Raw genomic sequence first — 25,795 nt, forward strand, 5'->3', positions numbered from 1 at the left:
AGGCACCGTTCTAAGTGCTGGAGTGGATGCAAGCAAATCAGGCTGGACACTATCCCTGTCCCACGTGGGGTTCACAGCCTCAATCCCCATTTCTCATATGAGGTAACTGAGGTCCAGAGAAGTGAAGTGGCTTGCCCAAGGTCCGGGGAGGAGCTGGGATTAGAACTCATGACCTTCTGACTTCCAGGCCCTTGCTCTATCCGCTATGTCATGCTGCTACTCAATACATAAAATAAATACAGTACTCACAGCTCCCACGGCAGACACGAGCTCTCAGAGGACTCACAGGCCCTAGAGTACACACAAGCTTCAGAGTACACACAGCTCCCAGAGTACACAAAGATGCCAGACCACACACAGGCCCCAGAGCAAACACAGCCCCCAAGTAAAGCCCCCACAATCTGGCAGGGCACCCCCAGCTCCCACTTAGAACAGTGCTTGGTACATAGTAAGCGCCTAATAAATACCATGATTATTATTATTACACGGCCCATAGTGCACACGCAGCTCCTAAAGCACACTTAAATTGGTCCTGGCACAGGGGTGGGGAGGGTGGGGAGGGTGGTTTTGAGAGAAACCAGAACGAAAAACGACCAGGAGAAAAACAGGGGGAAGAGGAGAGAGCAGCGGGCTCAGGTGGGTATGCTGGGAAGGGGCACACCCCAAACTCCTAGAAGCACCGTAGCTGTATTGCCACCTCCAGTTCCAGCCCCTGAGACCCCTCGAGATAATAATAATAATAATAACGATGGCACTTGTTAAGCGCTTACTATGTGCAGAGCACTGTTCTACGTACTGGGGGGAACACAAGGTGATCAGATTGTCCTACCTGGGGCTCACGGTCTTCATCCCCATTTTACAGATGAGGGAACTGAGGCCCAGAGAAGTGAAGTGACTTGCCCAAGGTCACATAGCTGACAAGTGGCGGAGCTGGGATTAGAACCCATGACCTCTGACTCCCAAGCCCGGGCTCTTTCCACTGAGCTACGCTGCTTCTCTCCCTTGAGATCTCCCTTGACCTTCCCTCCAGCCTCCGCACCCAGGATAGGAAACCCAGTCGCGGTTGGAAGGAAGAAGCAGGGTGGTCTAGTGGATAGAGCATGGGCCTGGGAGTCCGCAGGACCTGGGTTCTAATCCCAGTTCCATAACTTGTCTGTTGTGTGACCTTGGATAAGTCACTTCATTTCTATGTGCCTCAGTTACCTCATCTGTAAAATGGGGATTAGGACTGAGCCCTATGTCGGACATGGACTGTATCATCTTGTATCTACGCCAGGCTGGAACATAGTAAGTGCTTAACAAATACCATAATAATGGAAGCAAGTGCTCTTTTAGGTTAAAAAGAAAAAAACAAACCTTTATTGCAAAATACAGCAAAGAATTTAGAGCTAATCTATTCCCGGAAGAGATCCATCCTGGATCCAGGACAGAGCTGCCCCCAGATCCAGAATTGGTTGTTGTTGGGATCCAAAAAGACCGCCCCCCCCCCCAACCCTGCAGATCCAGAATCATTAGCACCAACGTCAGGTCAATAGCGAGGCCCTCCTCGCCTCTCTGGCCTGGGAGCCTCAGGACAACCATTTCAGAGGCAGGAGGGGTCAGGGGTCAGGGGAGAGGGGGGCTTGGTCAGGTAGGGAGGCTCTGCGGCTGGGCGGAGGTGGGGCAGGGTGGGCACTGCAGGGCAGTGCCAGGGAGGTGGGGTGAAATAGCACCCCACGTCTCCCATCTTTCATCTCATTTCATCTTTCATCTCCCCGCAGTCAGGGTGGACCAGGCTTGGCACGATTCTGTTGATCTGGCCCAGAAGGCCCTGCCTGATGTGGGTTTTGAGCTTTGGGCCTTGGGTCCCACCGCCCCAGCAGAGCTCTGCCTTTCGCTGGGAAATTCGGGGCAGCGGCGCTTTGGGCAACCTCAGTTCAGGACTCACGAGTGGATTTGGCAAACCTAAGCCTAGGCCGCTCGCTGGGCTCTGGTTTATAATGCAGCAAGCTGGGGCTTGGGGACCTTCAGGGGCCCCCGGGTCCCCGGGATTCCTGCTCTCTCATTCACCGAGACAGCGGCTCCTCCGTCTCCCTTCCCTGTTCAGTGCCACCAGCCGTCCTCGGCACCCCCGGCGCAGCGGGAGGAGGAGGAGGGCACCTGAGGGGATGCAGGTCTGGGTCCCTATCCAGTGGGGGCCCATTTCCGCCTGCGGTGAGGGACGGGTGCCTTCAATGCTCCATCAGTGATGCTCATTTAGGTACTTTTCATCCTGGGGGAGTAGCCCTTCCCTATCTCTGCCCTTCCTTCCTCCTCCTGAGTGGACATGTAGGTCTGAGCTGGTCTCTCTGACCAGATTAGAAGCACTTGGAGGGCAGGGATCACATCTATCAACTCTCTGGAACTCTCCCAAAGGCTCAATACAGTGCTCTGCACATAGTAGGTACTCAATAAATACTAGAGATTGATGGATTGGTCAGACTGTTCTAACCAGCAACAGTGACCCTCCACCTTGCTGGCCTGCTCCCCACAGCCTCCCCCGCGACCTGACCCCCGGCCGCAGCTCGGACCCGAGATCTCCCCCACCCCGACCCCTGGCCTACCCAAGGTTCTGGGTGCAAAAGGGCAGGCCCTGAGGACCGGCTGGGTGGGGGGTGGGGGGAGAGTAGAAGCGGAGGAGAAGGAGAGAGGGAGGGGAGGCGGTTCCCAGCTGTGAGGTGTGTCCGGGAAGTTGGCAGGGCAAGAGGGGTCGGTGTCCTGAGGGGGCTCGGTGGAAAGGCTCTCCTCAGATCACCACCACTGACGGGACAGGACTGGACATTTTCATCTCCACTGTGCAGGGGGCCCCGGCCCTGGGGCTCTGGCCGGAAGCCCCCTAGCCCTGGACACTTCCCCGCTGACCCTGGGCCTCCAGCTCCTGCCTCCCTCCTCTCCATCCGGGTCGCCCGAGGGCTCGGACCATCTCCTCTCCGGGGCGGGACCACCCCTCACAGCTCTGTCCCTTGCATAGTCAGAAAGGATCAACCTGATTGAAGGAGAGACGACTGAGGCGGAAGGAGCGGATGGGGCAGATGGGTCCCGTCTCCACCTCACCACCCAACCGACCTCTCCTGGCGCTGCTTCAGTCTCTCAGTCTCTCTTTTCCTCCTTCCCTCTCCCTGGCCATGGCCTGGAGGGGTAGATCCCACCCTCCCACCCTAGTCCCAGTCCCTCCCCCCACCCCCTCAGGGTCCCCGCCTCAGGAGTGTCTCAGTTCCACCTCGGAGCCAAACTGGGGAGTCTCGGCACGCTTCCGGAAGAAGAGGTGGACACTCAGCCCCACGACCCCCACGAGCGAGAGGAGACCGATGACGAGCAGTATCCACTGGCCGGCTGAGGCCTGGCCGGGCTCCAGGGACATCCCCAGGAAGTTGACCTTGCTGCTAGTCGGGGCATCTAGGTGAGAAGCAGAGGACAGAGGGGTTTGTGGGTGGAGAGGCAGGGCCTGGCTCTACCCTCCTCCTTCCCACCGCAGGCTCCCCCTTGACAGGAAAGGGGAAGGGAAGGGGAAGCCTGCTCAGCTTCTGGGGCCTCCCCTCCCCTGCCAGGGTCAAGAAAGAAGCTGGGAGAAGCTCCAAGACCCTGCCTGCCGGCCGGGCTCCCATACCTCGATCTCACCTATCTCGCCCGCTGAACCCTAGCCCACACCCTGCCTCTGGCCTGGAACGCCCTCCTTCCTAAAATCCAACAGACAATTGCTCTCCCCTTCCCTTCAAAGCCTTATTAAGAGCACATCTCCTGCAAGAGACCTTCCCAGGCTAAGCCCCTCCTTTCCTCTTCTCCCACTCCCTTCTGTCTATGTACATATGCACAATTTATTTGTCTGTACTGATGTCTGTCTCCCCGCCTCTAGACTGTAAACTGGTTGTGGGCAGGGAATGTGTCTGTTTATTATATTTTATTCTCCCAAGCGCTCGGTACAGTGCTCTGCACACAGTAAGTGCTCAATCAATACGATCGAATCAATGGAGGGGAGGGCCCCAGGAGGAGGAGGTCTGGAACGGGACAGGGATTTGCGGGGAAACCCGCTTCCAGCTGCTGAGGGCAGCAGTCTTGGGGGTGCTGCTCAGGGTCCCGGGCGGGGACCGAGCCGCTGGGTCAGGATGGTTCTGGGACCGAGGAGGTACCTGAGGGGTTATCAGGCTTCCAGGTGAACTGCGGCCAGCCCAAGACCTCGTTCTGGCGATTGTTCTCGGTGACGAGCCAGTCCAGCAGCGGCTTGAAGTAAGACATGAGGGCGGCGGCCGACATGTTGGGCTGCCCTGTCAGTATCTGCATGGCCTCCGGCCACGGCTTGCTGGACCCAAGCTTCATGGCGTCACTGGGGTGAGGGGAGGAGAGCATGCGACTGAGGGAGCCGGGCCTCCTTGTCCCTGAGCCCGCGGCCCCCAGCCTTGGACGGGGATGGCTTCAGTGATTCAGCGGCCCAGTGGTGGGGCAGGGGTGAATTGGACATAAGGTGGACCCCCGACTTCTCCTCTCGGAGTCTTGGGGTGAGAGGAACCCGCCCATGCCCAGACAGGAAACACTGCTGAGACGACCCCCTTCTCCTCTTCTTCCTTCAGCAAAAGAGAGGGTCTCCATCTTGCTCTTCTGAAATGGGCATCTATGGCCTCCCCCACAGCCACTCCTCCACCGAGCACCTCCCTCACGCAGCTTGGCTGAGACCCCAGTTTACTTCCCCCATTAATGGATCTCTTCCGTCCCTCTGCCACTGAGAAGGGCAGGAGTGGGGCCAACTTTGAAAGACGCCGGGTGTTGGTGATGTTGTCATCTTTGAGAGATACCACGTGGTGGCCATTTCTGAAGAGCTCAGTGGTATAGCCATCTTTGAGAGAAGTCATGAGGCCGCCTTTTGAAAAGAGGGTCAGGAGACTGCCCCCGTTTCACAGTGCCCTGAGATCATAGCTGACTTGGCTTACTACGGGAAGCTGGCTCTGACTCCGTGACCCCAATCCCTGGACTACCAGCACCCAGCAAATCCTATCATTCCAAGTAATTGGGGTTGAGACTCCGGGGCGGAGTTCCTGGGGTTTGGTGACATTTTGTGTGACATCACTAAGGGGTGGGGTTAGGGACGGAATAGATGAGCTACAAACCGCCCTCCCTCTCCCCTTTGGAAAATGGAAAAATGCATCCCTTGCTGGAAGTGCCCTCCAGAAACATAGGACCTTACCCTCTGGGTACACAAACTCTTCCCTGAACCCTGGCTCTGCCCTCCCGGCCCGGGTTATCTTAGCACCTCTTGACGCCCAATTTCAGCCCTCATTTCTTCTTCTCCCACTTGTTTTTACATCACCCTTGCACGTGGATTTGCACCCTTTATTCGCTCTTCCCTCAGCCCCACAGCCCTTCTGTACATCACTGTAATTTATTAATTTATATTTATGTGTGTCTCCCCTTCTAGACTGTAAGTTTGTTGTGGGCAGGGAACAACTCTGTTAGAGTGCACTCTCCCAAGTGTTTGGTAATGTGCTCTGCACACAGAAAGTGCTCAAAAAATACGATCCATCGATTGTTTGAGCCAGTTTTTCCCCTCCACCTCCAGACCCGGTTAGTCATTTTCGTTGGTGTATGAAGCTAGTGAAAAAAAAATCCCCGCCCCTCCAGACACAAGCCACGAGGACATCGGGAAGCAGTCCCACGTGGGCATGTAGAGGGGGAGTGCCGGCTTCTCGAGGGTTGGGAATTGTCTGTCAACTCTATTGCATTGTACTCTCCCAAGGTCTTGGTACAGTGCCTGGCACACAGCAAGTGTTCAGTAAATTCCACTGATGGATTGATTAACGGGAGGAGTTGATGGGATTCAGAGAAACACTCTCCAGGCAGAAATCCCTAGCTGGAATTTTAGTATCTGTCTCCCCACATGACAATGAAAGCTCCTCGAGGGCAGGGATCACGTCTACTAACTATCGGACTCTCCCAAGTGCTCCATACAGTGCTCTGCACGAATCTGGTGTTCAGTAAATGCTCGTGTCTGAATGGTTGGTTGGTCTGGGGAGCAATCTTGCAGTGACGGGGAGGGCACCTTCATCCCCCGAAACCAAGCTCCCTGGGAAGGAGGGAGCAGGAGAATGGGTGAGGAGAGGAGGACTCACCTCAGGAGTTTCCCCGCCTTCTGGGATTTGTAGATATCACACTTGTGCAGGGGCCCAGTGTGACTGGCAGCCCGGCACAGGGCCTCGTGGAACTGGAACTGGATCACAAAGCTGACAAAGTACCTGGACAGAGAGAGCAGGAGGGGCCGGGGGCAGAGGGATGGGGATACGGCCGGGCCCACCCAGTGGTCCCTATCCCATCCCCAGCCCCCAACAGCCAGCCCACCCAGGTGGCCTCCCAGGCCAGTTGGGTGATCATGGATGCATTATCTTCCCAATAGCAGTGTGGCCTAATGGAAAGAAACATGGGTCTGGGAGTCAGAGGATTTGGGTTCTATTCACGGCTCTGCCACTCGCCTACTGTTTGACCTCGGGCAAATCATTTAACTTCTCTGGGCCTCAGTTTCCACATCTGTAAAATGGGGATTCGATACCTGACCCTCTCCTACTTAGACGGCGAGCCCCATGTGGGACGGGGACTATGTCTCATCTGCGTGTACTTTATCTGCCCCAGTGTTTTGTTCAGTGCTTGGCACAGAGTAAGCACTTAAATACCACAGTTATTATTAATACCATCGGTGGTCTCCGCTTCGGGAAATATGCCAGTAATATATCCAGTACTCTGGGACTGTGTGTGCATGTGTGTGTTTGTATGTGTGGGTGTGGTGTTGTGTATACAATGTGGTCATCGAGGCCATGCTAACTTCACGGAGCTGTGATCCTTCTTTTTTATGGTATTTGTTAAGTGCTCACTATGTGCTGAGCACTATTCTAAGCGCTGGAGCAGATTCAGGATGATCGGGTGGGACACTAATCATTTGAGACTGTCCCTGTCTCAAATGGGGCTCACAGCGTAAGTAGGAGGGAGCACAGATACCTGCCCCCCCCCCCCAAAACCCCTCCATGCAGTGGGAGAGAACGGGGAGAAATTCAAGGCCCAGGCTGGACCGGGCCTTGCCGGGTCTCTGGCCTAGAAGGCAGATTTAGAACAGGCCCCAGCCAACAATGGCATCTAGGTCTTGGCCAGGTCACATCCCGGGACCCCAGGAGGGCCCATTTTCCAAAGGCAAGCCTGAGGTCGGGGCCTTGTGATTGTACGCGGCAAGGTTCGAGCAGCCGCCCCCTTTCCCCGGGATGGATGCCCCCCGGTGTTGCCCACTCCCCTGGGGCCCCTGCCTGGCCTGGGTTCCTACCTGATGTAGGGCACGTTGGCAGGGATGTGAAACTTGGCCCCTGGATCGAAGTCGGTTTGGGACCTAATCACTGGCGGGCACAAGCCTTGGTACTTGAGCCTGGAAGGGGCAAGACCAAGAGGAGGGAAGGTCGGTACCATCTCGCTGTGTTGGAGAGCAGGGTGGGGTTGCATCAGTGGGTCTGGGCTCCTCTTCCTCCACAGTGAGCACCGAATCCCGATACGGCCCAGGGGTGCTGCCCCCAGAAACTCCAGAGGGTGCCAGGGTCAGCCCGACCCCACCAGCGCCTGCCCCAGGGCCCAGGCCCAGCCACAGAGGAGCCCGGCCTCCCTGAGCCCAGCTGACTCGGGACACGGGCCGCCCCCCGGGTGTCCGCCTCTGCCCTCTGCCCTCTGCCCCGTCTCCGCCCTGTCTCCGGAGGGCAGGGCCGACTCCTGTCAGTCGTCCCCGGCGGCCACGGACGGACCTGAGGTTCCACCACTCCTGGTTGTAATTCTCTTTGGTGATGCGTCCGTCAAACACCTTCCAACGCCACTGGTCCATGAGGTAGCCGAAGGGCAGGAAGGCGATCTTATCCAGGGCCATGCTCATCAGGTAGTTGATCTCGCTCTCTGTGGGTCAGCGGCTTGCTTGGACCCAACTGGGAAGCCACTGTTCCCCCGACCTCCTTCTGCCGCATCTCCTCCCCCCAGCGTCGTCCCTTCTCTCTCCTCCCGCCGACTTCGCCGGCCCCTCCTGCTCCCGGGGGCCCCTCCCAGCGCCCCGCCTCATCCCGTCCCCGGCTTCCATCCCCCGGGGCAGGCTCACCGTAGCCCTCGCCCTCGTTGTCCAGCAGGCCGATGCTGTGCAGGTGGCGGGGCGTGGAGACGGACAGGGCCAACACGTCCCCGATGGCCTCGTGGAAGCCGGGATTGGCCCCCTCGCGGAAGACCACAGGCTGCTCCTTGTACTGCAGATAGTACTGCACGTGGCCCATCTCGTGGTGGACGGTGATCAGGTCCTCCATGTTCACCGTCGTGCACTGTTTGATCCTGGGGGGCGGGGTGGGTGGGGAGGTGAGGGTCACGTGGCAGGAGCAGCGGGCTTGGGTCACCCCCGTGGGGCGGAGCTTGGAGTCGGGGCGGCGGGAGTTGAGTCTGGCCTAGGGGATCCCGTCCCAACCTTCTCACCCTGGGCGTAGCCCTTCCTCACAGTGTTCAGCCTCCCCAGGCCAGCCTGGAGCCACGGGGAGCTGAACCTCTGCGATCTGAACCAAACCGCCGGGCCGCCTGGCCCTCCCCCAGCCTCCCAATCTGGGGCAAACAGCGGCCCAAACTGCAGGCCTGCCCAGCCTTGGTAGGTGCTGGGAATCGGGGTCTGCAGGGAGAGGTGAGGGTTGGGGGGCAGTGATAGGGGTAGGAACCCCAGTGTGACCTGCAGTGGTGCCCTGTCCTGCGCACAAGGGTCTCGGCTGTTGTTTTCCCTGCCCTTCTGCTTCCTGCCACGTCCAGGTAAAGCCCTTTAGTCAGTCAATCATATTTATTGAGCGCTTACTGTGTGCAAAGCACCTTACTAAGCACTTGGGAGAGGACAATATAGCAATATAAGAGATGCATTCCCCGCCCACAACGAGTTTACGGTCTTGCGGGGGGAGCTTACAGTCTCAGATTCATCTTTTCTGAGAGGGCGAGCTAATCTCTGACCTTCCTGCCCTATCCAGTCCCACCAGGCAGAGAGGGGAGAGGCTCGGGGGGGCGGGGGAGGGACAGAGTGAGGGAGAGGGAGAGAGAAAGGAAAGAGGAAAAGACAGAGAGAAGGCGAGAAGGGATCCAAAGACTTGAGATCCCCTAGGTCATGTCATGGTCCTGGTGGGGATGTAGCAATTTTTGATGTTCTGTCACAGAGGTGGCAAGTCTGGGCTGGCAGATGAGACTCTCCCTTTAGGGCTCCTGGTAGTCCCTCTCTGCCCCCAACCCTGACTAATAATAAAGATAATGATAGCATTTGTTAAGCACTTACTATATATCAAGCACTACTCTAAGAGCTGGGGTAGATAAAAACTAGTTAGGTTGGACCCAGTCCCTGAACTTGGGGTTCACAGCCTTGATCCCCATTTTGCAGCTGAGGGAACTGAGGCCCAGGGAAATAAAGTGACTAGTCCAGGGTCACACAGCAGATAAATGGCAGAGCCAGAATTAGAACCCAGATCCTTCGGACCCAGGCCCGTGCTCTAGACTCTAGGCCATGCTGCTTCCCCATGCTGGTCCCTGACTCTGCAGTTACCTGAAGTCCTTGCCGTTGTAGAAGTCCCAGGCGGAGGCGTGGCAAACCACCTCCCTCCCGTCGCTCGGTTTCTCCAGCATCGACTTCTCCCAGAACTCTTCGGGCATGGGCAGCAGCCCCAGGGATTTGAAGAAACTGTCCGACTCCTCAAACATCTTCTTGGGATTCCAGTTCTGTGGGCAGAAGGGGGGCCCGTGGACCACTGGGCGTTTTGGCCCTCCTCCACACACCCTCTCCCCGCCCACCTGCTGGTCCAGGCCGGGCACTGACCTTGTTCTTCATGGCTGGGGTGGCGTCCACCTGGCTGGCCGACGGGAATGGGACCACCAGGTTATAGATGTTGGACCAGGTCTGGGCCCACATGTTCCCTGGAAGGGAGAGGGCAGGGAAGCCGGAGATGGGCATGGGAGAAGAAAGAGGGGGTGAGGATGGAGGAGGGGAACGAGAGAGGAGGGAGGGGAAAAAGTAGGAGGCAGGGAGGGCAGCAGCCCCTTCTGCATTCCCAGATCCCAGGGCCCCTCTCCCTTCCTAGTAATCATAACAATAATAACTGTGGTATTGGTTAAGTGCTTTCTATGTGCTAAGCACTGTTGTAAGTGCTGAAATAATAATAATAATAATAATGATGGTTTTCATTAAGTGCTTTCTAAGCGTCAAGCACTGTTGTAAGCATTAGGGTAGATACCAGTTAATCAGTTTGGATCCAGTTCTGATCCCACATGGGGCTCACACTCTTAATCCCCATTTTACAGACGAGGTAACCGAGGCCCACAGAAGTTAAGTGACTTGACTAAGGTCACAGAGCACACATGTGGCAGAGCTGGAATTAGAACCCAGGTCCTTCTGGCTCCCAGGCCCTGGCTCTATCCTTTAAGCCATGTTGCTTCTCTAGAAACAGGATAATAGTTCTGCCAGTCTCTGTCCCACATGAAGCTTACAATCTAATCAAAGAGGGAGGGAGAACAGGTATGGAATCCCTATTTTGCAGATGAGGAAAGTGAGGCATGGAGAGGTTAAGCGATTTGCCCACCAAAGACAAGTCACATCAAAGACCAGTGGAAGAGCCAGGATTAGAACCCGGGTCCTCTGATTCCCAGCCCCAGCCTCTTTCCATTAGGCCACTCTGCTTCCTCCCAGGGAAATACTAGCTTTTCCCCCAGGAATTGGGATCAGGGCTGGGGCGAGGCTGGGGATGAGGCAATGGGCCGGTTCCGGTTGTTTAGCACGACCTTGGGTGTCTCTGAAGATGAGGCGAGGGGAAGATGGGGAAGGAATAGGAGGGAGGAACAAATCAGAGGCCTGTGGACAGCAGGGAGATCTTGGACCATCCGCCCTGTAAATTTTCCCCTTTCCGAAACGGTTACCAACAATGTTCTGAGGCCGAGGTCCTCAACCTTGGCTGAGCTCAGCGAGATCTCAGTGACGCTTCCACCCTCGGCCTACCCCTTCGGCACCCTCCTTCCCTCTCCCCGGCCCAGTCTGACCTCCCTCGCCCTGTCCCCGCTGTCTCCTTCGGGTCGGGCCCTCACCGAGCAGGTGGGCGGGGATGGGCCCGCGCAGGTTGACGAACTTGTCGCCGTAACGGCGGTGGAGCTGTCGGCGCACGTAGGCGTGCAGGTTCAGGTAGAGAGGCTGCAGCTCCTGGTAGAGCCGCTCCAGGTCCTGCTCAAACGTCGGGGTCTCGTACATGGCACGCCATGACACCCCGTTGTCAGCATGGCCTGGTTGGAGGGGGCGATGGGGATGCTTAGACTCCTCTGTTCCCCTCCTTCTTCTGCCCCCTCCCTCACCTCCTCTGCCCAGGGAGGCTATCGAAAGTTGAACCCCCGCTTCTTTCCCAGCATTGGCTTCCCCTGCCCAGTGTTAGTTGCAAGTTCTCAGAGCGATAAGGGTGGGCTTGGGGATTAGAGGATAAATTTGGGGCGCGAGATGGGATGGGTGGCCCTTATTAATAATAATAATAATTGTAGTATTTGTTAGGCACTTACCTTGTGCCAGGCACTGTACTAAGTGCTGGGGTAGATACAAGGTAAGTGTGTTGGACATATTCTCTGTCCCTTGTGGTCCTCATAGTCTTAATCCCCATTTTACAGATGGGGAAACGGAGGCACAGAGACGTGAAGTGCCTTGCCCCAGGTCACATAGCAGACCAGTGGCGGAGCTGGGATTAGAACCTAGTTCCTTCTGACCCCCGGGCCCGGGCTCTGTCCACTAAGGAATGCCCATCTCTGGGGAAGGGCTCCAACAATCAATGCTTAAGCCAATCAGAAAATGGACAAGGGTCATCCAATCCAACGGTCGACACGGCCGGGACTCTGGACACGAACCTGACCATCGACCCTCCCTCAGTGCCCCGCCCGCCCCTGAAGGGGGGTCGGAGGAGAGAAGGAATCAGGTGGCCTCCGGAGAGGCTTCCCGCCATTTTTCATCTTTGGCTCCGTCAAATGGGGAAAGAAAAAACGAGGGCCCGGAGCAGCTGGGGACGACGGGGCTGGAAGATGTCAAAGCTGAACCGTCAGACCCAGGTCGTCCCAAAGACGCTCTCGGGATCTGAGCCTCTAGGGGTGGCTGGGGCCAGAAGCCGGGGGGAGTCACGGAAGACTCACCGTTGAGGCGGGCGGCCTTGTTGCTGAGCTCGACGTAGCGCTCGAACTTCTGGCGGACGGGCTTCCCGGCCGCCTCTCGCCAGCCCTGCCAGGCCCAGAGCAGCTCCTCGTAGTTCTGCGACGTGGCCATCAGCTCCGTCAGGTCTGTTCACGTTTCACAGCGTTGAGCCACCGGGGACACAGCCCCCGTCCCTACTCAAGCCGGTCCCCAATCCCTCTCGGATCCGAAGCCTCCGGCCCATACCCGGCCCCCCAACCCTCCCTCACCTCCAGCTTCCGGCCCCTCTCAACCCAACTCCCCCCCTCCTTGACCCGGGGCCCAACCCCTCTCCAGGCGTGGCTTTAACTCACTCCCAGACAGACCCACACAGCTCTTAGGCAGTGCTCTACACACAGTAAGCGCTCAATAAATACGACTGACATACTTATACACACACAAACATATGCTCAGAGACTGCACCCCCACCCCCACCCCCACAAACATACATGCTCAGAGATTGAAACATACGTACACACAAAAATATATGCTCAGAGACTGAATGCGCACACGCGCACACACAAAAATGCACACACCCAGACTGAGCATGCACATACAAATTGTACCCTCACGCCCAAACATACATGTTCAGAAACTGAACACACACTATCGTACAGACTCAGAGACCACGCATGCAGTCTACACACCAATGGACGTATTCAGACAATGAAAACACAAACACACACACAAAGACTGAAAACATTTGGACATGCTCAAAAATGAAACGCGCGTGCAAATTTATACCCACACACATGTACCCTCATAATCAGAGGCTGTATATACACATCGGGACCATACCCACCCACTCCAAGCCCCCAGGACGCAGTCTTGAGTGATTAGAAATTGCCTCTGACCCCCATCCCACAGCCCCTCAACCCCGGGCTGGGAAGGATCAGTTCATATTCACCGATGGTCTTCTGCCTTTCCCAGGGACCACACCCTATTACTTAAGCACTAACTCCCATCTCCATCCCCTTTCCTTCTCCGTCCTATCAATGGCATTTATTGAGCTCCTACTGGCAGTAGATCACTGTACTAAGCACTGGAAATTTCTGCAAACGATTCCCCAGTCTGGCTCCCTGGCTAGACTGTCAGCTCCTTGAGAGCAGGGATTGGCGAATACCAACCCCACTGTACTCTCCCAGGCACTCAGTACAGTGCTCTGAACACAGTAGGTGTTCAATCGGTACGGCTGATCGATGGGGCGTCTTCCAGTTTTCATCCCCGGGGGGCTAGCCCTGCCTCAATCCCGGGTCTACTGTGTGACTGTGGCCAAGTCCCTTAACTTTTCTGCACCTCACTTTTCTCATCTGTAAAATGGGGATTGATGTGAAAGTGGAACTCTAAGTGGGAGACAAAAACAAAGTATTATTCTTATCGTTACGCAGAAGGGCAACGCCGCTTACTTGAGCGTTGCAAGGACTTGGACACTGGAAATAGGATTAAATCCCCTAATAATAACGGTACTGATTGATTACTATGGGCCAAGCACTGTGGAAGATATGAGATCATCAGAGTGAACACAGTCCCCGTACCACCGAGGGCTCATCGGCTACGAAGGAGGGAGAGTGGGGATTTTATCCCCATTTTAGAGACGAGGAACCTGAAGCCCAGAGAGGTTAAGGAACTTGTCCAGGGTCGCCCGGAGGGCAAGTGGCAGGATCGGCCATTATTACCCAGATGCTCTGATTCGCAGCCCCGTGTTCTCTCCACCGGGCCACGCTGCTTCTCAGGCTACTCTTGCTCTTGCTCTCAACTGACTGTGAGCCCTTTGTTGGGTAGGGATTGTCTCTTTCTGTTGCCAAACTGTACTTTCCAACCGCTTAGTACAGTGCTCTGCGGCAGTAAGCGCTCAATAAATACAACTGAATGAATGAATGATTGAATTTCCGCCCCTCTCTGCCCCCACTCCTGCCTCCCTGGAGGTCAGGTTGGTTTCCTCTGAGTCTGACCAAAAGACAATTGAGCTTGGGGCTAGGAATGGTTTCTGGCTGGTTGCCCTGGGCTCTACGGATCCTCGGAGGGCTCTACCAGTCTCACCCCTCCACTCCCACCCCCAGACCGGGCTGCCCCTGCTCCCCCCCAGGCCCACTCACCGGGCTCCAGGGGCACACATGGACCGTTCTCCTTCCGACACACCTTGGCCACGCTGTAGACCGTCTCCATGTCTGACAGGAGCTCATTGTACTGGGGAGAGGGGAGGGGAAACTTTACTTGGGGCCGGAGGGGTCCACCTCTGAACCTCCCAGCCCCTCCAGCCCCCAACCACTCCACCCCTCTAAGTCAGGCAAGAGCCCATTGCTTCACCAAAGACCTCCAACTAATCAATTAATGGCATTCTGGCAGAGAACAGCCCAGTGAAAACAGGCTTCGATCCATCAGCAGTATCTGCTGAACACCTTCAGTGCAGAACAATCGATCCATCGGCCGTATTTATTGAGCGCTCGCTACGTGCAGAGCACCGGACTAAGCACTTGGGAGAGTGCAACAGAATTAGCAGACACGTTCCCTGCCCGTAACGAGTTTACAGTCTACAAGGGGAGATGGACATGAACATGAATAAAATTGGGATAATGATCATTTTTATTTGTTAAGTGCTTAGTACGTGCCAATCACTGCTCTGAGCATTGGGGGAGATACAAGGTTATCAGTTTGGACACAGCCCCCGTTCTGCATGGGGTGCACAGTCAAGGTAGGAAAGAGTAGGATTTAATCCCCATTTTACAGATGAGGAAACTGAGGCACAGAGAAGTGAAGTGACTTGCCCAAGGTCACACACAGCAGGCAAGTGGCGGAGTTGGGATTAGAACGCAGGTCCTCTGACTCCCAGGACCGGGTTCTTTCCACTAGGCCATGCCGCTTCTCTAAGACTGTGAACCTCATGTGGGAAAGGGATTACGGCCACCCTGATTAGCTTGTATCCACCCCAGTTCTTAGTACAGTTCCTGACAGATAGTAAGCGCTTAACAAATACCACGTAAAAAAAATCTGTCTTCTCTGGATTGGCCTCTTCCATAAATCCCTCCACCCTAAACCCGCCGCCCGCCGCCCCCAGCCACACACCAGCCTTCCCCCACCTCCACCTGGACCTTCCTCTTCCCCCCGCCGCACGCCTGTTACCTCCTTGAGCTCATTTTGGGGCAGAGCCGCTCGGCCCAAATCCTGCAGTTTCTTCAGGGTGCGCTTGACTGAGGAATTCTTGAAGTCTGTGTCGTCGAACTGGCGGGCTTTTTTGCCGAAATCCAGGGTGTGCTGCGAGACCTGCAGGCTTTTGTCCAGCTGTGGGGTGGGGCAGGAGGGGACCCGTGTGAGACCACCGACCACAGAGAAGGACCGTCAGGGCATCACGCCCGCTGGCTCCCGGTCCATGGAGGGGTCAAGGGGCCAGGTCGGGGGGGGGGGGCGGGGGGCATGGTCAGTGGGAGAAAGAGAGGAGCCAGTGACACAGAAGGCAGAGATCTACAGGACCAGGGGTAGGGGTCAGTGAAAGAGGGGGCTGGGCCAGTGAGAGAGGGGGCAGGATCAGTGGGAGAGAGGCAGGGTCGTTCGATCAATCAGTTGTATTTATTGGGTGCTTACTGTGTGCAGAGAGCACTGTCCTAAGCGCTTGGGGTCGGGGGAAAGGGGAAGGGAGTCATTGGAGGAAGGGCCTGGGAGGGGATGGGTCCCGGATTCACCATGATCTGGCGATTGTGCTCCGTGATGTTGGTGTTGTAGGCCCAGGAGGCCTCCGTGTTCTCATACCAGGCAAGCTGGGCCGTCCGGTCGAATTCCTCCAAGAACTTCTGCGCCTCCACCTCGTCTGACACCTTGTCTAGGGGTGGCGGGAGCGCAGGGGTGGAGGCTGTCACCAGGCCCCCTCCCACCTGCAGCTCTTCCCTCCCACCTCCCACCCCGACCCAGCCCCAACCCCAACCCTCCCTCGCCCACCTCCGCCTGAGCCCTGAGCCCTGCCTGGTGCCCGCCGAGCCCGCGTACCCGCTCAGAGGGCTGCCCGACGAGAGGGCCGACTGAAAGGGGGCGGCTCAGAGTCTGGGGGAGAGACTCAAAGTTTCAACCCTAAGGGGCAGCTGAGATCTCAAAGGGCATTTAAGAGGCCTGCAGGGGGTATCTCTGGGGGAAATCCTTGGGGGGACAGGGAGCTGGTGGGACAGAGGCCTCCTCCCATTTCCTATCACCTCCCGGGACAAGGGTGTCGACTCAATGTGGGGCTGCCAGCTGGGGGGACCAAAGCTATGGTCTTCTCCTGGCTGCATGGGCTGGACCCCGCTTCACACCTCCCAGGCCTCTGATAAGGTCAGTCAGTCAATAGCATTTATTGAGCGCTTACTGTGTGCAGACCACTCTGCTAAGCGCTCGGGAGAGTACAATATAACGATATAACGGACACATTCCCCGCTCACAACAAGCTTAGGATTTCCAAGGGGAGCCGAGGAGACCCCAGATCTACTCTTTTTATCGCCTGAGTTTTTAGCACCTGATCGCCCCCTTCCCAGTTCCATCTCACAAGCTTCCCCTGCCAAAGAGGTCTGCTTCCGCCCTGCTTCTGCCCACCTTCCCCCTCCACACTCACAAAAAACTTGGGAAAACCCCTTGGCGGTGGTTGGGAACCCCGAGGGCAGGGGAAGGAGTTCTGAGGGAGGGGGAAGAGGATCTGAGGGAAGAGGGTCTGAGAGGAGAGGAGAGAAGGGAGGTCTGAGACGGGGAGAGGGGTGTAGGGGAGGTAGGTCCTGTCACAGGAGCTGGAAACGTCAGGGAGGGGCAAAGGGCCCTCCTCCGAATCACCTCTGAGGGTCCCCAGGGATGGGGTGGGGGTACGGGCGGAGGTGGGGGGTGGCGGTCCGTGCCCCCAGGAATTACCAATGTCCCCGGGGTAGCCGTCAGGCAGCGGGGGGCGCCAGTCAAAGTCGGGCCAGCCCAAGACCTCTTGGTTGGCGCCGTTCTGCTTTTTCAGCCAGTCGGTCAAATTGCTGAAGTACAGGAGCAGGGGCCCGGCGTCCAGCTGGTTAGTGCCCGTCAGGTTCAGCAGCACGTCCTGCCAGGGCTTCGAGGCCCCCGCCTGCAGCACCGCCCTGTAAGACACAAGGAGAGTGCCTACCATTGGCCTCTGGTCCTGCTGGAGCTCTCCCTCAAGCCCACCACGGCCCCCCTCTCCCATCCTGTCCTCTTCCCCCTGCGCGACTCCCCCTCCCCTCCTTTCCGTCCTGGGCCCCCTCCCCTTCTCCCATCCTGTTCTCTCTTCCCTCTCCAAGGCCTCCAATTTAATTCTCTCTCACCACATCCCTCACCCCCTAGCCCTCAAACTCCTTGTGGACAGGGAATGTATCTGCGAACTCTCGTATCGTTCTCTTCCAAGCTATTAGTGCTCCTCGCGTAGTAATACTTAATAAATATCATTGATGATGATGATGATGACGATGATGATGATGTTCTCCCTCCCCCCACCCCATCAGAGAAGCAGCATGGCATAGTGGAGAGAGCACGGGCCTGGGAGTCAGAGGGTCATGGGTTCTAATCCCAGCTCTGCCCCTTTTCTCCCGTATGACCCTGGGCAAGTCACTTCACTTCTCTGTGCCTCAGTTACCTCATCCGTAAAATGGGGATGAAGACCGTGAGCCCACAAGGGATAACCTGATTGCCTAACTACTCCGGCGATTAGAACAGTGCTCGGCACCTAGTAAGCGCTTAACAAATACCATTATTATTATTATTATTCTCTGTGCCTCAGTTACCTCATCTGTAAAATGAGGATTGAGCCCCACATAGGACAACTTGATTTGCTGGTATCCCCCTCACTGCTTAGTACAGTGCCTGGCCCATAGTAAGCACTTAACAAATGCCATCATTATTATTATTAGCCTGCCCTCTCCTCCAGCTCCCCGTCCCCTCAGGGACACCCTGTCCCATGCCCCACCCCCCATCCCTGCCCTCCCCACCCCCGGTTCCTGACTTGAGCTTCTTCCCGGCCTCGACGGATCTATAGATGTCGCAACGGTGCAGCGGCCCCTTGAAGTCCGCGGCGCTGCACAGCGCCTGGTGGATCTGGAACTGCAGGATGAAGCTCACGAAGTATCTGGGAAGAGGGAGAGGAGGGGGAGGCGCCGGGGTAGGTTGGGGAGGCGGGACGTTTAGTGCGGTAAGTACGTGGCCCGGACTGAGGGTCATGGAGGGTTAGACGGTTGGGCCTGGACTATGAGCTCGTTGTGGGCAGCGAATGTCACTGTTAACTGTTGTATTGTACTTTCCCAAGCGCTTAATACAGTGCTCTGCGCACGGTAATAATAATAATAATATTAATTGTGGTACGTGTAAAAGCGCTCGTGGCTTAGTGGAAAGAGCAGGGGACTTGGGAGTCAGAGGTCGGGCGTTCTAATCCCGGCTCTGCCACTTATCAGCTGTTGTGACTTTGGGCAAGTCATTTAACTTCTCTGGGCCTCAGTTACCTCACCTGTAAAATGGGGATTATGACTGTGAGCCCCACGAGGGACACCCTGATTAGCTTGTATCTATCCCAGCACTTAGAACAATGCTTGGCACATAGTAAGCACTTAACAAATACCATTACGATTATTATTATTATGGGCCAAGCACTGTTCTAAGTGCTGGGGTAGATGCAAGTTAATCAGGTTGGACATACTCCCTGTCCCACAAAGGGCTCACAGTCTTTATCCTCATTTTACAGAGGAGGTAACTGAGGCTCAGAGAAGATAAGTGACTTGCCCAAGGTCACACAGCAGACATGTGGCGGGAACTGGGGTTAGATAGAACCCAGTTCCTTCTGACTCCCAGGCCCATGCTCTATCCATTAGGCCACGCTGCTTATAATTGAATGAATAAATGAAAGGAGCAAAGAAGGGGCTGAGCTGGTTGGGGGGGCAGCAAGGGAGAGGGATTCGGGGTTCAGGGGAAGGGATGGGGCGGGGGTGACTCGACACTGCAGGCTATCCCACAGGAGGTCTCAGTTTTTGGGTGGTTGGAGAACTCCCTCTTCCAGTCTATCTCCCTCTCCCCCTCCCCCAATAAATGGAGGCTGGAGAAGAGGAAGGGGAGAAGTGAAGAGGAGATAAGGAAGGGGCAGGATGCGGGGGGAAGAGGAGGGCGTGGGGGCGAGCTGAGAGGGGAGACTCTGACCTCCTTCCCTCTCTCTGGGTGTGTGTGTATGGGGGGGGGTGTCGGGGGCTCGTGGGCGGGGCGGTGGTTAAGTGGCATCTGTACCTGATGTAGGGGGTGGTGCCCGGGACGTGGTACTTGGCACCGGGATCAAAGTGAGTTTCATTGCGGGCGACGGGCGAGCAGATGCCCTGGTACTTGGTTCTGGGAGAGAAAGAACAATGAGCCTGCATGATGGGGTTGGGGGGCAGCCCCAGGGGAAGGGGACCAGAAGACATGGCACAGGGGAGCACAGGTCTCAGGAGAGTGGGAGCGCAGTGCTCAGGAATGAGGGAATCACAGCACGGGGAGGACAAAGGGGGAGAATGGAGGGAGGTAGAACTGTGGGGGTCCCGATGAGGGAGAGACCCCGCAGGAGATGGGGAGGGGAGGAGATGGGAAGGGGAGAATCGGAAAAAGACATATGAGAGGTCCAGCCCTTAAGCCACCAACCTCTCGGCCCCCGACCCCAGAACTCACCGCAGGTACCACCAATCGTAGTTGTAGCGGGAGGAGGGCGTGCGGCCACTGAAGACGTCCCAGCGCCATTGGTCGATGAGGTAGCCAAAGGGTAGGAAGGCAATCTTGTCCAGTGCCATTTTCAACAGGAAGTTAATGTCGCTCTCTGCGGGAGAGGGATCGGGGGAGTCCTAGGGATGGGCATGGCAGGGGAAGGGGAAAGGGCCCTACATCTACTGGAGATTCAGTCCTGGGCCCATGTTCACGGCTGAGCTGGCTGTCCCCGGGGGAGTCCCTGTCCCTCTCTGGTCTCGGGGGGCTGGAGATCCGGGGAAGGGGACATCGGCAGGGAGGCCAGCAGGAGGGAAGGTAGATCAGGGTCTGGGGTGGCGACGGCCCCGGGGAGGGCGGCCATTTGAGGCCGAGGGCACGGCCCAGGATGGAGAGGGCTAGAGGCGGGGAGGGGGACGGGAGGGCGGGAGTCTGGGGAGCGTCCCTCCTCACACCTGAGTCTTCCGTGACGTTATCCAACAGTCCGAGCGTCTTCAGGTGGCCGGGGGTCAAGACGGAGAGGGAGAGCACGTCCCCGATGGCCTCGTGGAAGCCGGGGTTGGCTCCCCGGCGCAGGGACACGGGCAGCTCCTTGTACTGCAGATAGTACTGCACGTGGCCCATCTCGTGGTGCACCACAGCCAGCTGGTCCATAGTCACCACCGTGCACTGCTTGATCCTGGCCGCCAGCACCGGTGGCGAGGGAGAGAGGGAGGGAGGGACATGGGCTCAGCCCCAGAGAGGTCGGGGGTCGGGGCTGGGCCAGGGGAGGGCAGAGATCGGAGCTGGGAGAAGGGAGGAAAGCGGGGAGGGAGATTTCAGGGCCCAGGGCGTTCAGGGGCAGGGGGAGATGACGAGAAGCCAGCGGGCACCTGAAGTCCTTCCTGTTGTAGAAGTCCCAGGCGGAGGCGTGACACACCACCTCCCTTCCGTCCGTCGGCTTCTCCAGCATCGACTTGTCCCAGAACTCTTGGGGCATGAGCAGCAGTCCCAGAGACGTGAAAAATTCCTCCGCCACCCGGAACATGTGTGTGGCATTCCAGCCCTGAGGCAGGGGGACGCGAGGCAGGCAGCGCCGTCAGGGTCGAGCTTGGAGGGGGGAGGAGGGGCGGGGGAGATCTGGGAGGCCAGGGACATTCAACCTCCTTGAGAGCGAGGATTGTATCTACCGACTCTGTTGCATTGTACTCCCCCAGGCGCACAGTACACTATAAACTCATTATGGGCAGGGAACCGTGTCTGTTCATTCTGTTATATTGTACTCTTCCACTCGCTTAGTACAGTGGCCTGCACATAATAAGTGCTCGATAGATACCGATGATCGGTTGATCGATTGCAGTATAATAAAACGCTCCATAAATCCCAATGATTGATGGACACGGGGACAACTGAGGATGGCCTGGGGCAGGAGGGAGCCCGAGGGAGTGGGGACCCCTGGAGCGGGGGGCGGGGGATGGGGAAATGGAGTGGGGACCAGGCTGGTTGGGGGGAAGACCTGCTGGGAAGGGTTGGCACTGGAGCGGGGGAGCTGGACAGACGGTGAATCAGGCGGACAGACGGCCCAGCGGCCGTGCCGGGAGCCCGGGTGCTTACTACAGTGCTCCGCACATAGTAAACGCTCAATAAATACGATCGACCGACTGACCTGCTTTAACATGGTGCTGGTGACGTCCAAGTTGGGCTTGTCAGGATACGGCACCACCAAGTCGTACACGTTGGTCCAGGTCTGGGCCCACATGTTCCCTGCGCAGGGAGGGCGGGGACGGCCCTGAGCCCAGGGCATCTTGGGGCTCAGCACCGGGCACTTCCCGGATACTCTTGGTTGCGTTGGATTCCCGGCCCTCCCTCCGCCTCCCCCCGAGCCCACAGAGCGTTCCCGTGGTGGGGGGACCTGGGTAGCAACACGGCCTGGGAGTCAGAAGGACCTGGGTTCTAATCCCAGCTCCGCCACCGGTCTGCTATGTGACCTTGGGCAAGTCGCTTCACTTTCTCGTGCCTTAGTCCCCGCGTCTCAACAGTGGAGATTAAGACTGTGAGCCCCATGTGGAACTGGGACCGTGTCCAACCTGACTGGCTTGCGTTCACCCAGGGGTTGAGTACGGTGCCTGCAGCATAGTAAGTATTTAAATGCCACAAACATTATTGTTAATTATCAGTGTTATTATTATCATTAGCCTGGCAGCGGGGGCCTGGTGGGGGCCCTCACCGAGCAGGTGGGCGGGGATGGGCCCGCGCAGGTTGACGAACTTGTCGCCGTAGCGGCGGTTCAGTTGTCGGCGCACGTAGGCGTGCAGGTTCAGGTAGAGAGGCTGCAGCTCCTGAAAGAGCCGCTCCAGGTCCTCCGTGAAATGGCTCGAGGCGTACCAGGAACGCCAGAACGCACCCGTGTCCGGGAATCCTGAGGGGGTTACGGCAGGTGGTCCGTCCAGGTGTCCGGGGCAGCGGGGGGGGGGGGGGGGGGGATCGACCGGGGGAGGGGCTGGGGGACAGGGGGCAGTGGGGGGTGGGGGGAAAAGGGACCTTGGAGGGGCTGGGGAGCGCTAACCCTGAATCAATCCCCTCCTCCTTCCTCTGGCCGCAAACTTTGTCAGGGTTGGACTTCCCGGTCAGGGAGTCTCACTGAGCCCACAGAGCAGAGAGCCAGCGCACAGACCAGAGACTGCGGGAGGGGTCTCACGGTGGACGAAGAGGGGGGCGGTGCTGGGGAGAGATCTCATGGGTAGGGCCTGGATCGGGGGAGGTGAAGGGGTTCGGGAGAGGGAACTGATGACGGGGAGGTTTAGTGGGAAGCAATCGGGGAAGGGGAGAAGGGAATCTGGGAGTCTGGGGTGGGAGGGGGCTGGGGCCAGGGGGTCCTAAAGAAGGGGCTCAGGCTGAGGGCTCAGGGAACCTGGAAGGAGAGGGCTGGAGGGATGGGGTCCGGGGTGAGGGGTCCTCGGAGAAAGGGAGTCTGGGGTGAGGTGAATCTGGAAGAAGGGGCCTTGATGGGTGGGGGTCAGGGAGCCGGAAGGAGAGGCTGAAGTTGTGGGGCAGGGCGAGGAGGGACGGAGCCGCTCACCGTCTGGCTGGACGGCCTCGTTGCTGAGCTTGACGTACTCCTGATATTTGGGCCGGAGAGGGATGCCCACGGCGTCGTGCCAGCCCTCCCAGGCGAACAGAAGCTTCTTGTAACTGCGCGACGACGCCATGATGTCGGTGAGCTCTGAGACAGAGAGTGGGGCCTAGGGTCAGGCGGGAGGCCCCGGGGCTCAGGCCAGGGTCCCTCCCGGCCTCCGAGGGGGCCTCCGGCCACCCCTCCGTCACCATCACCCTGACCCGGGAGCCTTGACCGGGCCCCGCTCGCGGTCCGTCCCAGACCCGGTCCGGCTCTCTAGGAACATCTGAGCCAGGTGACTAGGACGGTGGGATAGAGGACAGACGGAAAGCCACACTGCTGCGTAAACATAAACAGATTGGGAAGTTAAACAGGATGTTTTCATAATATCTTACGCAACTTGGTGTTGGAGATTAAAAAGGACGGGGCGGGCGAGGTTTGCAAAACCAACAGGATGGCGCCCGTGGGAAATATTAGGGGGCTTTCTGGAGGAGGGGCTCTCGGGGGACTGTCTTGAAGGAAAGAGACAGGGCGCTGGAGGGTGGGGGGCGAGGGGCCCTGGGAGGAGATCCAGGGGGCAGAGATGGACAGACTGGGGAAGGGAGGGGAAGGGAGGGCATCGGCAGGGAAGAGGGCATTTTGGGGTGGAAATCAAACCAGAGACCCCGGGCCCAGAGAGGCTGCGGGCTGGCGCTGCGTAGCGTGGAGCCGGCAGTCTGCGCCGCCGCTGCCCTCCCGGCTCCGGCCGGCGGACAGATGGGCACGGGCCCGGGACCTGGGCCGGGCGAGCAGAAAGGCAACTACCTGGTTCCAGGGACCAGCACTCTGCGGTGATGTTGGGGCAGACCTTGGCCGTGGAGTAGATGTTCCCCATGACGCTCAGCAGGGAGTTGTACTGGAGAGGGGAAGGGAGGGAGGGGTGAGGGAGACCCGTCCCACCCGGGACGCCCCCACCCCCACCTCCCCGCCCCCCAGCTCTGGACAGGAGGACGGACCCTCTGTGGGGGCAGGAGGGTCCGGGGGGGAGACCGACCTCCTCCCCTTCCCCACCGGAGATCTGAGATCCGGGCCCCCGGACCCCCGTCCAGGTCGCCCTCTCCCAATCCAGTCCCCCTTCCCTCCGCCGCCCCAGGGCCCCGTCCCCCACCTGCAGCCTCTTCTCCAGGGGCAGGTTGGCCGGGCCCAGGGTCCGCACGGAGCCGATGACCCTGCGCAGCTCGGGGTCGGAGAAGTTAGACCAGATGGATTCATACAGCTCCTTGGCCTTCTTGCCCCAGGCCTCCGTGAACTCCTGGCTGACCAGAGCGGCCTTCTCCTGCGAGCCAAGGCCCGGGGTCGGGTCACCCCGGGGTCGGGGTCGCCACCCCTGCGGGCTTCGGGCTTTGGGGACGGCGGGGAGGTGCGAGGATGTGTGGGGTGGGGAGGATAGGCGGGGACCCCCAGTCCCTCGTTGTGACCCGTCCCCTTCCCCGGCACCCGGGTCAACTGAGAAGACGATAGTATTTGTCTTACCCGACAGATTTGCTGGTAAAGACAAGGTATTTGCTAAGCGCTCACTGTGTGCCAAGCACTAGTCTAAGCGCCGAAAGGGCCGGGGGGCGGGGAGGAGGCCGCTGGGGTTCTGACCGGCTTTCCCCTTGATTCTATTTAGTTGCCATTGTTTTTACGAGATGTTCTTCTCCCTGACTCTATTTATTGCCATTGTTCTCGTCTGTCCGTCTCCCCCGATTAGACCGTAAGCCCGTCAAACGGCAGGGACCGTCTCTATCTGTTGCCGACTTGTTCATCCCAAGCGCTTAGTACAGTGCTCTGCACATAGTAAGCGCTCAATAAATACTACTGAATGAATGAATTTCCCCCCCCCCGGGGTCCGGGTGGACGCTGGAGGCTCAGGTGCGGGGCCAGGTGCGGGAGCGGCCGCGGGGCCAGGCGCCCCCCCCAACCCTCGGCCCCCCGCAGAGCCTCCCGCACGAGCCCGCACCCCCTCCCGTGAAGCGCCCCCTGGCGGCGGCCCCCGCCGCCAACCCCCTTCCCCCGCAGCGCCCCCTGGCGGCGGCCCCCGCCCCCGCGCGGAGCCCCCCGCCCTCCGACACCGCTCCTCCTTTCCGCGCAGCGCCCCCCCTCGGAGCCCCCCCGGCATCGCAGTCCGAGACTCCCCGCGCAGCGCCCCCCCGCGGAGCCCCCCGACCCCGCACCCCCTTCGTTCCCTCCCCCTTAGCGCCCCCTCGCGGAGCTGCCGGTCCTGCGCCCCCCCCCCCCCGCCCGACCCGCCGCCGGTGCCCCCCCGGTCCGCACCTGCAGCTGAGCGTTGTGCTGGGTGAGGTTGGTGCTGTAGTCCCAGCTGGCGGCCGTCTCGCGGTAGAGGACCTGCTCGGCCGACTCGTTGTAGCGGGCGGCGAACTCGGCGGCGCCGGCCTCGTCGGCCGAGAAGTTCCCCGGCCGCAAATGTTCCTCCAGGCCCCCCGCCCGCCACAGCTGCGCCCACCAAAGCGCCCACCAAAGCGCCCCCCAAAGCGCCCAGGCCGGCCGCCCCGGGACGGAGCCCATGGTGCCCGGCCCGGCCCGGCCCGGCCCGGCCCTGCCCGGGGATGCTGCGGGATGCTGCGGGATGCGGCGGGATGCGGCGGGCCGCCCGGTGGGATGATGCGAGGCCGCCGAGATGAAGGGTGGTGGGGTCGGCGACCGCCTCTCCCGGGCCCCGCCCGCCCCGCCGCTTATAAAGCCGGTGTCCGGCCTTGCCCCCGCCCCTGCCCCCGGCCCTGCCCCCGCCCCTGCCCCCGGCCCTGCCCCCGGCCTTGCTCCCCGCCCTGCCCCTTCCCTGCCCTCTT

General features: G+C 58.6%; 1 protein-coding gene across 1 annotated transcript; it reads right to left on the reverse strand.

Moving 5' to 3' along the window:
* Nucleotides 1-3,188: 3,188 nt before the first annotated feature.
* Nucleotides 3,189-25,454, reverse strand: ACE (angiotensin I converting enzyme). Its single transcript, XM_029075730.2, has 25 exons — nt 25,263-25,454; nt 24,115-24,282; nt 23,772-23,862; nt 22,932-23,075; nt 22,080-22,271; nt 21,519-21,616; nt 20,746-20,918; nt 20,329-20,552; nt 19,844-19,988; nt 19,430-19,528; nt 18,165-18,287; nt 17,075-17,286; nt 15,892-16,028; nt 15,335-15,493; nt 14,311-14,401; nt 12,178-12,321; nt 11,101-11,292; nt 9,842-9,939; nt 9,572-9,744; nt 8,117-8,340; nt 7,776-7,920; nt 7,310-7,408; nt 6,117-6,239; nt 4,146-4,339; nt 3,189-3,414 (listed from the first exon to the last, which is right to left on the reverse strand). The coding sequence occupies exons 3-25, from the start codon at nt 23,839-23,841 to the stop codon at nt 3,218-3,220; spliced, it is 3,456 nt and encodes a 1,151-aa protein (XP_028931563.2). The 5' UTR covers nt 23,842-23,862; nt 24,115-24,282; nt 25,263-25,454; the 3' UTR covers nt 3,189-3,217.
* Between the last annotated feature and the right edge of the window lie 341 nt (nt 25,455-25,795).

This window comes from Ornithorhynchus anatinus, chromosome 11 (genome assembly GCF_004115215.2).
Source record: "Ornithorhynchus anatinus isolate Pmale09 chromosome 11, mOrnAna1.pri.v4, whole genome shotgun sequence".
NCBI classification, from domain to species: Eukaryota; Metazoa; Chordata; class Mammalia; order Monotremata; family Ornithorhynchidae; genus Ornithorhynchus; species Ornithorhynchus anatinus.